General features: G+C 41.3%; 2 protein-coding genes across 4 annotated transcripts in view; both read right to left on the reverse strand.

Annotated features, from left to right (window-relative positions):
* The window catches only part of C3H6orf52 (chromosome 3 C6orf52 homolog), a 155,106-nt gene that overhangs the window by 65,066 nt on the left and 77,208 nt on the right, over window positions 1-12,832 (reverse strand). The gene's annotated exons all lie outside the window — the stretch shown is intronic.
* MAK (male germ cell associated kinase) overlaps window positions 1-12,832 on the reverse strand; it is a 50,518-nt gene that overhangs the window by 20,966 nt on the left and 16,720 nt on the right. For all 3 annotated transcript variants that reach the window (XM_055570564.1, XM_055570563.1, XM_055570565.1), the window contains exons 4-7: window positions 12,713-12,792; window positions 8,347-8,479; window positions 2,653-2,824; window positions 1,512-1,679 (exon numbers count right to left, since the gene is read on the reverse strand). In XM_055570564.1, coding sequence (XP_055426539.1) covers window positions 1,512-1,679; window positions 2,653-2,824; window positions 8,347-8,479; window positions 12,713-12,792 — 553 coding nt within the window. The remainder of the gene's footprint in view (window positions 1-1,511; window positions 1,680-2,652; window positions 2,825-8,346; window positions 8,480-12,712; window positions 12,793-12,832) is intronic.

Genomic DNA, 12,832 nt, shown 5'->3' on the forward strand with positions numbered 1-12,832 from the left:
TGTTTATTTTTAAGCAGTGATAATGTGTACCTAATAGAGTTTTTGTGAGGACTGTCAGAAATTTTACATAAAGCCCCTGCTCAATAAATATTAGTTATTGTCATTAATTAATAACAGCATTACTGTTATAATAATAATACACGAGTACTTGCTTGCTTGCTTGCTAAGTCGCTTCAGTCGTGTCCGACTCTGTGCAACCCCACAGGCGGCAGCCCACCAGGCTCCCCCGTCCCTGGGATTCTCCAGGCAAGAACACTGGAGTGCGTTGCCTTTTCCTTCTCCACACGAGTACTAGGGTGGCTCAGATGGTAAAGAATCTTCCTGCAATGCCAGAGACCCAGGATGGATCCCTGGGTCGGGAAGATCCCCTGGAGAAGGGAATGGCAACCCACTCCAGTGTTCTTGCCTGGAGAACCCCATGGACAGAGGAGGCTGGTGGGCTACAGTCCACGGGGTCGCAAAGACTCGGACACGACTGAGCGACTAAGCACACTTACGCCAGCACCTTCACTGCCGTAATTACTATCACTTAACAGATGATGATTTTCTTGTAATACACACAATTTATTTTTTTGGCCATGCTGTGAAGCATGTGGGACTCTTAGTTCCCCAACCAGGGATGGAACTCGTACCCCTTCCTGTGGTGGAAACGTGGAATCTGAACCACTGGACTGCCAGGAAGTCCCGTTACAGATTACTTTAATATCTGATAGGGCAAACTGTCTACCCTTACCACCATCCCCCAAGTTACTTATTCTCATTCAAGCCTGTCTTGGTTATTCTTTCCTATCTGTTCTTCCAGTTGATCTTTAGAAAATATTTTCCCAAATTAAATTTTTAAAAAGCCAAACCATTATTTGGTTTATTTCAGCACTTAATGAATAGTTAAATAACAATAAGAACACCATAAAGCCCATAACGACTTTTTAATTTATGCCGTTTGCAGATAAAACTGTACTGTTTTTAAGACCACGAGACAAGGTTCCTCTGTAGGTGCTGAGGGTATAAGTCACAAAGAAGCCAAGCGTGGGTATCACATGCTGCCCTCTTGTGAGAGCCGGAGAGAGGACGCTCCATTCCTGTGGTGCGTGGAGGGAACAGGACTCCTCCAAACCGCAGGAGAGCAGCGGAAATTCTACAAGGCTGTCTAACTGAAGAAATGCTCTTTTACCACCCATGACAAGTTGCTTCCTAATTAGCTTTTCCCATGCCTGAATTTTTATCATTAGAGATTGATTCCTTTCAGCCTCAACCTCCGTAGGGTTCCTCATTTGAACCATAAAACACAGAAAATCACTGGAGTGGCTATTTTTTGCAATCTTTCCAAGAATCTTACACGCCTGGAAGTTAATTCATTAGGTACAGTGGGTGCCTTAAGTTTTAGGGCTTAATTCTCTTGGTAAAACTCTGGTCGAAAATAGACTTGTCTCTGCAAAGGAAGATACCCCAGATATAGTAAAACCTCAAATTAAAAGAAGAAAAAAAAGCTATACCAAGGAGATTTATCTTACCTGGCTTGCTGTTGGTCGTTTCTTTGGGTCCCAGTTCAACATTTCAGTCATAAGCTGAATGGCTTCGTTACTGGCATTGGGAATAAGAGTTTTTAGGTTTATAGGAACACACTGGGGAAAGCGGAAATTCATAGAGGATGCAAGCTGGTACCCTTCTGGCCAGTCACTCTGTTGAAGGAATATATAAGTGGGGGAGAGACAGCAATAAGAAAATTGTTTTTAGTGATCAGTTTAATACAAACATAGTAATAATATAAGAATCCCTCATGTATGAAGTGTTGACTCATAAATAAATGTGAAAATGAAATATCCGATGGCATACCTAGCTCAGTGCTACAAACAGTATAGACAGAACACTGAATTAGGAGTTAGGGGAAAAAATGAGAAGGCACTTTTATAAATTTCAAAATGTGAATGATGATGGTGATGATGGCACCCAGGTGAGTTTGAACAACTAAGGACAAGTGATTTACAAAGAGAATAACTATCACAGAGATCCTCATTATATGTTAATGCATTGCCTCCAATGTCAAAACCTGCACACAGCTGGGAAATGACGGTTTTGATAAACTTTTAATAGCTGCGTTAACTTGTCTAATATTAAGTACGAGGCACACACCCAAGTAAGGTGTAATTATATATATTTAAACTTATTAAATAAGTACAACTCAGAAAGTGAAGTCTAGCTGAGTGCAATAGTTAATTGAAAAGTCCTAATTTCAAGAAATTAAATATCTGTGGCAGAGGTATATAAAAGTAAATAAAAGGTTAAGAGAATATAAAATCTAGGACACTTGGCATTAATAAGTTGATTCCAATGGACATTCACAGAACAAGGAGGAAAGATTCTGGAGCAAGGATGTCTCCGTAGCCATCAGCTGGTCATCTGCTCGAAGTTAAATATATAGAACTCTAAATATAGAAAATCCTCCCTTATGTTCTTCAAGGGAGGCAAGCACCATTTTTCCACAACCTGATAGAATTCTAGCTTCTGCAATCCTCATTCCATCCCAATTTTAAAAAAAGATTATAAGAAAATTAACCATTAAAGCATAAGCCTATTTGAAAAATTCAAATACCAGCTAGCTTGCCAAAAGTTATAAATAATGAAAAGTTACAACTTAGGGACAAGAGTACTTACTTTTTTAGGAGTCCCTAAAACCTGGCAAATCTTGAAGATTTCATCGACCTCACTTGTCCCCGGGAAAAGCGGTCTTAATGTATACAGTTCAGCCATTATACTGCCAACAGCCCACACATCGATGGGAGAGCTGTAAGCCGAAGATCTTAATAAAACCTCAGGAGCTCGATACCTATGAAAAGAGAACACAAAATCGAGCAGGCCATTCTGGGTGTCATTTCTGAGACGGAGGGACAGCAGGCTCTCGTTTTGTTTGGTCGTGCATTTCGGTCAAGGACGGGGTGTTAAATGCCTGTCTGTGTATCGGGCATCTGCACAGTGTGTTGGGTTTCTATTGGATGGAGCAGATTTTTCCTGACCACATACATGTAGCGGAGCTCGAGACAAATATCAATGAAATGTCCAAGTGACCTAAGATAGGAACTCCAACAAACAGATGTGAAAATGCTATATAATATACTAAGGAAAGGGGGGAAGCTCTGAATGGAAGCAGATATATCCTAAATGGGAACAGCTGTGTAATTTTACAATGCATTACATCCTGATACATTCATATGAAGGACAAAAAACAAAAGATTAACAAAGATTATCCCTGAGTAGTGAGCTTTTCCGCCCCCTTTTTTTTAAATTTATTTTATTCAAGTATAGTGATTTACAATGTTGTGTTAATGTCTGCTGTATAGCAAAGTGATTCGGTTATACGTGTATACATTCTTTTTCAGTCATTATGGTTTGTCACGGGATATTGAGTATATCCTGTGCTTATTTATCCTTTTTTTATTTTTTTTGCTTATCAGTTTGAAAGCAGCAGTTCCTCAACTGACTCAATTCCCTTAATTGATAATATAGTATATTCACAGAGTTGTGTATCCATCATCACAATCAACTCGAGAACATTTTCATTATCCCCCAAAGAAACCCCACATCACTCCAACAGCCCTGGGTCCAGCGTCTCTAGTCTGCCACCTATCTATTGATTTGCCTGTTCGATCACTTCACATCAATGGGACCATACTCTGTCTGGTCTTTTGTGACCAGCTTCTTTCACTTAACATGTTTTCAAGGTTTATCCATGTTGTAGCATGTATCAGAACTTCCTTCTCCACAAGCTGGAATCAAGATTGCTGGGAGAAATATCAACAACCCTAGATATGCAGATGATACCATACTAATGGCAGAAAGTGAAGAGGAGCTGAAGAGTCTCTTGATGAAAGTGAAAGAGGAGAGTGAAAAAGCTGGCTTAAAACTCAGCATTCAAAAAACTAAGATCATGGCATCCAGTCCCATCACTTCATGGCAAATAGATGGGGAAAAAGTAGAAGGCCTGATAAATTTTATTTTCTTGTGCTCCAAAATCACTGCAGACAGGGACTGCAGCCCCAAAATTAAAAGACGCTTGCTCCTTGGAAGAAAAGCTATGACAAACCTAGACAGTGTACTAAAAAGCAGAGACATTACTTTGCCAACAAATATCTGTATAGTCAAAGCTATGATTTTTCCAGTAGTCATGTGTGGATGTCAGATTTGAATAATAAAGAAGGTTGAGTGCCAAATAATCGATGCTTTCTAATTGTGGTGCTGGAGAAAACTCTCGATAGTCCCTTGGACTGCAAGGAGATCCAACCAGTCCATCCTAAAGGAAATCAACTCTGAATATTCATTGGAAGGACTGATGTTGAAGCTGGAGCTCCAATACTTTGGCCACCTGATGTGAAGAGCCTACTCACTGAAAAAGACCTTGATGCTGGGAAAGATTGAAGGCAGGAGGAGAAGGGGATGACAGAGGATGAGATGGTTGAATGGCATCACCGACTCTATGGACATGAGTTTGAGCAAGCTCCAGGAGATGGTGAAGGACTGGGAAGCCTGGCGTTCTGCAGTCCATGGGGTCACAGGGTTAGACATGAGTGACTGAACAACAACAATATTCCACTGTATAGCTATACCACATTTTGTTTATCTGTTTATTGGTTGTTTCTACTTTTGGGCTATTACAAATAATGTTGTTATGAACAGTCACAAGTTCTTGTGTGGACATATGTTTTCATTTCTCTTGGGTATACACCTATATGTTTATCCACTGAGGAACTGCCAGACTGTTCTGTACCATTTTGCACTCCTACCAACAACCTATGAGGGTTCCAATTCCTCCGCATCCTTGCCAACACCTGTTACTATGTTTTGATAGTTTTATGAGGCAAAATTATTTCAAACATTTTGCCAGGTTTAGATACTGAAAACAAATAGTTTCAATTTCACTCCATTTCAGTACAGGATCTAAATTTACCCAGCTGAAAATAGAAGCTCCTTAAAAAGATTCTTCCCCGCAAGAGGAGATTTTCCAATTCTAACTATACATTTAAACAGATCAAAACTAGTATACTTTGAGCTCTTGGCATTTAATCTGTTCAGTTCCTCTTTTGCTTTTGTAGGGATAAAAATCATTATCTTCCTGTTTGCAAACCTCATTTTCAATAATTCCAGTTTACTATAAACTTCAGAAGCGTGAGTTTTTGGCGCTGTTTATCAAAAATTCTGAAGGAAGATTTCCAAGGGATTTGAAACAAAATGCAACCAAAATATAAAGGGATTATGTACAAAAAAGCTAGGTACTACTGTAAATTATTGAAATTGACTTACAAAGTAGTTTTTCAAAGGTTCAAACAATTCTAAAATTCGAATGACAGCAAAGAGAGAAAAATACACAGCCATGCTGCGGCAGTCTTTGAAGTCAACCTCAATGTCATCAAAGAAAATCTGTGGTTTGGTTAGGCTCTGTGTGTATGTGTAATGTGTATATTTTGACAACTGCAACTTGTTATTTTGTTAGAATGCAATTTAGCAGCTTATTTGGAAGCAGTTATAAAACAGATGTGCATCTTCATCAAATACCCTTCAGCTTTCTAGGTTTCTTAATTTAGTAAGAATACTGTTTTAATGATGTTCAGCATCATTAAAACTTGTATTTGGTTTATCACCGCAAAAAGAATGCTATTTTCAACGCAAAAGTTTTTTTAACTAAAATTAAGTAGCATTCTCAGTCATGTCAGCCATTTCACTTTTCAAAGAATGACCTTCCTAAAGCTTCATATTGATTCCATGGATTGTGATGAAAAAAATCAAACCATTATTAGAAATAAGGTAACTAATTTTTCTCTTCAAAGACAGTTTGAAGACACTCATTTTTTTTTAACTGTTTAAAATTTTTTTAAAAATTAGAAAGAAAAAAAAAGCTGGCATTGTTAATTAGCTGTGTGTTAAAGTGTGACCTTGGTTCACTGTCTCTCATGTTAGCAGCTAAGACCGGGGGAGAAGCAGGAAGCATAGAGTGTCAGGGGATCAGACGTGACCCAGCTCACTTTAATTAAACTCCTGATCACAGGCCCCGGCCAAGACTGTCCTGAGCACACCGGGACATACTGCCACCCTTTCCCGGCTCCGTCCTCAGACTGATTCATTCTTTAACCACACTCGCTCCCTCAGTGACCTCATCCAACCCTGTAATTTTAAACACTGAGATCTCCCAAGTTTACGTCTTCAGCCCAGCCCTGCCCCCTGAACCCAGGTCATAGGGCCCGCCGCCTACTATGACATCTCAGGGGCACCCCTCCCCTGAAAACAGCCTCCCCCAAACCCGGAGCTCCGCAGCAGCACCATCCCCATCAGGGCCCACTCCAGCCTCCCAGCTGCTCACAGAAAAGCCCCTGAAGTGCCTGACTCCTTTCCTTACTCCCTTGTCTGATCCCCCATGTCTGCTCTGCCTTAGAAACACAGCCTGCGTCCTGTCCCTCTCACCACCTTCACGGCCACGAGAGCCAAGTCATTTTCTGCCATCTTCTGCCCCAGTCTCCTCCCTGCTCTCCCAGTTCTGCCTGTGCTCCTCTAAATTCTGTTTCCAATCCGGCATCTCAGAGCCCCCCAAGGGTCTCCCCAGTTCTCACAGATCAGCAGGCCACCCTCGTCCTTACCATGATCCACAGGGACCTCTGAGATCTGCCCACCCCTCAAACACTCTAACCTCATTTCCTGCTCTTGCCATGCGTGTTCATTCTGCTCTGTGCAGAGCGTTCCTGCCTCCAGGCCTGGTCTCAGCATTTACACTCAGCATTTTCTCCGCCTGAAAAGCTCTCACCAGCACCTCCCCACCCCCGCACCCCAGCATCACTGAGACCTTCTGTTTAAAACAGCAACACGGGGACTTCCCTGGTGGTCCAGTGGCTAAGACTTTGCCTTCCACTGCAGGGGATGCAAGACCATGCAGGACAAGGTCTTCCAACGCAGGTTCGATCAGGGAGCTAAGAGGCCAAAAAACCCAAAACAGACGGACAAAAAACAGCAACATGCCCTTCCCCTCCCGTGCCACCTCCAACCCCGTGTCCCTTTCCAGACTTAATTTTTCTCTGTAATAATTTTTCTCAATATCACTATCTGATATTCAAATATTCTTAATTGCTTTCATTGGAGTATAATATAAATACTTTGGCCAGCTGATGCGAAGAACTGACTCACTGAAAAAGACCCTGATGCTGGGAAAGACGGTGGGGGAGGAGAAGGGGATGACAGAGGATGAGATGGTTGGATGGCATCACTGACGCGATGGACATGAGTTTGAGCAAGCTCTGGGAGTTGGTGATGGACAGGGAAGCCTGGCGTGCTGCAGTCCATGGGGTCGCAAAGAGTCGGACACAACTGAGTGACTGAACTGAACTGATACATACAGAAAAAAGCAGGTGTCCCAGGAATACAGCTTGCTGAATTTTCACAATTAGAACGGACCCAGCACCCAGATCAAGGGACTGCATGTTGTCAGCACTCCAGATGGTCCCTGTCCTGCACTCTTCTAGTCACTTCTGCCCCTAGCCGCTATCCTGACCTTTAACAGCATAGATTAGATCTATTTTTGTACATTAAGTGGAATCCTGTAACGTGCTCTTCTTCCGTTTGGCTCTTGCTCTCCGCACTGTATCCGTGAGATTCATCAAATTGCTTATATAGTTTCTAGGCCTCTCATTCTCGTTGCTATAAACCAGTCAAGGCATCACATCTCAGACTTCCCAGACGTGATGGAGCTCTGATGTCTTCTGATGGACCTGTGTATGTCTCTCTGTTGGTAACTCATGACATGTTTAATTTGTTTGTGCACTGGCTGTCATGTAAGTAGCATGAGGCAGAGATTCTTTTCTGTTTAGTTCCCTTCTGTGTTGTTGGTGTTTAGTTGCTCAGTTGTGTCTGACTCTTTGCAACCCCATGGACTGTAGCCCCCCAGGCTCCTCTGTCCATGGGATTCTCCAGGCAAGGATACTGGAGTGGGTTGCCATTTCCTTCTCCAGGGGATATTCCCCACTCAGGGATTGAACCTGTGCCTCCTGCATTAGCAGGTGGATTCTTTACCACTGAGCCATCTGAGAAGCCCTCACTTCCATGTTCCCAGTGCCTAAGATAGTATCCAACAGTAGGTGTTCAGCAAATATTTGTTGAATGAGTGAATGGATGTGTGAAATCCTTTTTCCTTCTCTTTTTATTAATCAGAAGAGTCATGAGCCAATCTTCCTCTCTCTCCAAAAAATATTAAAAAAAAATCAGTTCTATATTTTAAGTGCTTGATATAGAACCTCCAGAAAGATACAGAACAATCTACTGTAAGAAAACTTCACCAGGGACACACGTCTCCGGACAGTTGCATAAACTACTTACCATCTGGTGGATACATAGTCCGTATACGGGGGCTGTGACCTTAGTTCTCTCGCAAGTCCAAAGTCAGCAATTTTCACAAGTTCTGGGCCCATACAAAGCAAGTTTTCCGGTTTCATGTCCCTATGGAAAAAACCTTGGTAATATAGAGAGGAAAAACAATGAATCATCGTATCTGGACATATTTGATTTATTAACAAGATGAAGCTGAACCTCTGTTCTAATTAGGAATGTGAACTTAGGGGAAAAAAATAAACCTTATTTATTGTCTATAAAATGATGGGAGGTGGGGACCCTGCTTTCAGAATAATTTGGCAAGAAAATTCATACAGTATATATGATGGGTAAAAATAAATATGCACATGTATTTCCTTTCCTTTTCTTTTTTTTAATGTTCATTTATTTATTTGGCTGCGCTGGGTCTTAGCTGTGACATACAGGATCTCTGATCGTCACTGTGGCACGTGGACTCTAGTTGCGGCATGTGGGATCTAGTTCCCTGACCAGGGATTGAACCCAGGCCCCCTGAATTGGGAGCGCAGTCTTAGCCACTGGACCACCAGGGAAGTCCCTCCATTAGTATTTCTGTTTGTAGATCTGATGCGTTTAGGCACTGGGTTAGGTACTGCCACATTACGATTATCTCTGTGAATCTGCAAAGCAGCCCGATGGAGGCCCTGTGATCACGAGTGTGTAACAGACGAGGTTCAGCCTGGAGAGAGGCGGCCATGTGAAGCTCAAGGAGGGTTGTGCATCAGTTCACGCCAATGCAGCTGGTCTTCCTGCTGCTGGCAGTTTAACCGCAATTCCTTGAGTATAATCACTTATTTGAGAAGTGCATTAAGTGCAATGGGAATGTGCTTATTTACCGAACTAATGTATAAAATAGATGGTTCCTGAAGCTACCTGGCAGCCCCATGAAAATGAGGCAAAAAGCCCTCCTTGCAAACGTCTAAGGAGTATGCAGAGCACACTGGCTGTACACAGATGGCCTGTATCCTAATGACCCTTCTGGGTGGAGAATTAAGAACGGCCTGCTCATCGGTTGTAGGTGATCGTCATCATTCCAAGAGGGTTTGAGCTCAGAAGATTTTTCTAAGCCTGAACTGTTCTAATCCCTTCAGAGCCGTTGTGGGCTGTGTGTGACATTGACAGATGGACTCGGCACCCCTGGTACCCCTTACTCCAAATAGCTATTGAGATCCATTTCATTCACTTTCAAGAGAAACATGTTGTACTTTCACGATGAAGACAGGAGAGGGAGCACGTGACATTAATCTATAAAATCTTAGAGAATTAAACCGGGAGAAGGCAATGGCACCCCACTCCAGTACTCTTGCCTGGAAAATCCCATGGATGGAGGAGCCGGGTGGGCTGCAGTCCACGGGGTCGCTAAGAGTCGGACACGACTGAGTGACTTCACTTTCACTTTTCACTTTCATGCATTGGAGAAGGAAATGGCAACCCACTCCAGTGTTCTTGCCTGGAGAATCCCAGGGACGGGGTAGCCTGGTGGGCTGCCGTCTATGGGGTCATGCAGAGTCAGACACGACTGAAGCGACTTAGCAGCAGCAGCAGAGAATTAAACCAGAGTTGAAGTTTTCCCCACCTTATATAGTATAAATATATTGGTAACTTGGTCCTATTTTAACTAAAGTATTAGCTCAATTTTTTGACAGCTACTATTTTAAAAGTGTCTGTTTTCTCAAAGGATTACATCTGAGACGTTTAAATACAACACGAATAAATTAGCTTTTATAAAAATGTCTATTGTTCTTGAGTCTGCTTTCCCAAATCACTATGTAGACACTTAAAAAGCCATCTCTAGATTACCCTTTACATTTAGCAGCAATTTTTAAATCCTAAATTAGTTTCCTCTTTCAATCCCTTATGCTCTGAAGTTGCTGGTTCAGTTCAATTCATTTCAGTCGCTCAGTCATGTCCGACTCTTTGCAACCCCATGAACCGAAGCACGCCAGGCCTCCCTGTACATCACCAACTGCCGGAGTCCACCCAAACCCATGTCCATCGAGTCGGTGATGCCATCCAACCATCTCATCCTCTGTAGTCCCCTTCTCCTCCTGCCCTCAATCTTTCCCAGCATCAGGGTCTTCTCAAATGAGTCAGCTCTTCGCATCAGGTGGCCAAACTCCAAAGTATTGGAGTTTCAGCTTCAACATCAGTCCTTCCAATGAACGCCCAGGACCGATCTCCTTTAGGATGGACTGGTTGGATCTCCTTGCAGTCCAAGGGACTCTCAAGAATCTTCTCCAACACTATAGTTCAAAAGCATCAATTCTTTGGTGCTCAGCTTTCTTTATAGTCCAACTCTCATATCCATACATGACCACTGGAAAAACCATAGCCTTGACTAGACGGACCTTTGTTGACAATGTAATGTCTCTGCTTTTTAATATGCTGTCTAGGTTGGTCATCACTTTCCTGCCAAGGAGTAAGCGTCTTTTAATCTCATGGCTGCAGTCACCATCTGCAGTGATTTTGGAGCCCAGAAAAATAAAGTCAGCTACTGTTTCCACTGTTTTCCCATCTATTTCCCATGAAGTGATGGGACCAGATGCCATGATCTTTGTTTTCTGAATGTTGAGCTTTAAGCCAACTTTTTCACTCTCCTCTTTTACTTTCATCAGGAGGCTTTTCAGTTCTTCTTCACTTTCTGCCATAAGGGTGGTGTCATCTGCATGTCTGAGGTTATTGATATTTCTCCCCACAATCCTGATTCCAGCTTGTGCTTCCTCCAGCCCAGCGTTTCTCATGATGTACTCTGCATATAAGTTAAATAAGCAGGATGACAATATACAACCTTGATGTACTCCTTTTCCTATTTGGAACCAGTCTGTTGTTCATGTCCAGTTCTAACTGTTGCTTCCTGACCTGCATACAGGTTTCTCAAGAGGCAGGTCAGGTGGTCTGGTATGCCCATCTATCCAAGAAGTCTAAACCAATTTTATTACTAGCCTAAAAAATAACAGTAAAATACAAAGCTAAAAAAATCAAAAGAATTCATGAGGCTTTTGATTTTTCACACCACACTTGCTTCCATTAGCATAAATTAACACATGCAAAAATCAAGAGTTACCATGCTGACCAGAGTTTTAAAATGGGTTGAAGATAAGGAATCCATTACAAACAATTAAAATAGTATATATCCTTAATTTTAATTAACAAATGACTGACTTTTACCAATCAATTGTAGTAAATTATCATGGGTTTTAGATTTTGGAAGACCTTAATAGCTTATATAAAACTGGGGATTCAAGAATGTCCTTACAAGGTTTATATGGAATTCTGCATGGCATTTTTAGAAAATTCTATTTATTTCCTGTAGCAGTTAAAAGAGTAAAGAAAATATCAGATGAAACATGAAAGGAGACTAATGATGGTGAGTTTTGAATGCTTATGCTCAAAATGCAGCAATGGTAGCATAAACTTTTCTAATTTAATATTGAAACAGCTAGTGATTCTAAACATTCATTAAAATTTTTCATAATAATCATATTAACTTTTCAGGTGAAATTATTTTGGTTTGATAGAGATGCAAAAAACAATATCAGTTAAGATTAACATAAATAAGAAATTCATAAAAATAAGAACAAGCACTTGATTTAATTTCTTCAAGAACAGAAATAACTATTTATGAGTACTAAGAAAAACTAGAAAATACTATAGCTCGGGTGGCTTTAACATAGTTAAATGTTAGTAATTGGTCATGATAGATCAAAAGAGGAACCTTTTCCAAAAGAGGAACCTTATAATTTTTTTATTTCCATGGTAAAATTAGGTGGAATAAGGTAGCAGGGTGGGTTTATGATGACTGAGACTAAATGCTGGTAATCAAACTGCTAAAAAATTCTGATATAGAGGACGATGCTGCTGCTGCTGCTGCTAAGTCACTTCAGTCGTGTCCAACTCTGTGCGACCCCATAGACCGAAGCCCACCAGGCTCCCCCGTCCCTGGGATTCTTCAGGCAAGAACACTGGAGTGGGTTACCAATTCCTTCCCCAATGCATGAAAGTGAAAAGTGAAGGTGAAGTCACTCAGTCGTGTCGGACTCTTAGCGACCCCGTGGACTGCAGCCCACCAGGCTCCTCCCTCCATGGGATTTTCCAGGCAAGAGTACTGGAGTGGGTTGCCCTTGCCTTCTTCGATAGAGGAAGATAATTATAGATTATAGAAATTCTATTTTATTTAGAATTGTAGAAATTCTGAAGTTTTTAAATATGTCATTTAGTAGGCACATACTCCAAAGTTGTAATTATCTAACATAATATTATTTATTTAATAATAGCTTCCATATAATTCCTATCCATAAGTGACGATAATCTAAAGATGTAGGGATATAAAACCTACCATGTTTATGGATAAATGCCAGCCCCTGCAATATCTGATACATAATATTTCTGATGACAGACTCAGGGAACAACTTGTTTCTGTGAAGAAATGAACAAATAAACAGTAATGTAATTCAGT

The sequence above is a fragment of the Bubalus kerabau genome, chromosome 3, assembly GCF_029407905.1.
Source record: "Bubalus kerabau isolate K-KA32 ecotype Philippines breed swamp buffalo chromosome 3, PCC_UOA_SB_1v2, whole genome shotgun sequence".
In the NCBI taxonomy this organism is placed as follows: domain Eukaryota; kingdom Metazoa; phylum Chordata; class Mammalia; order Artiodactyla; family Bovidae; genus Bubalus; species Bubalus kerabau.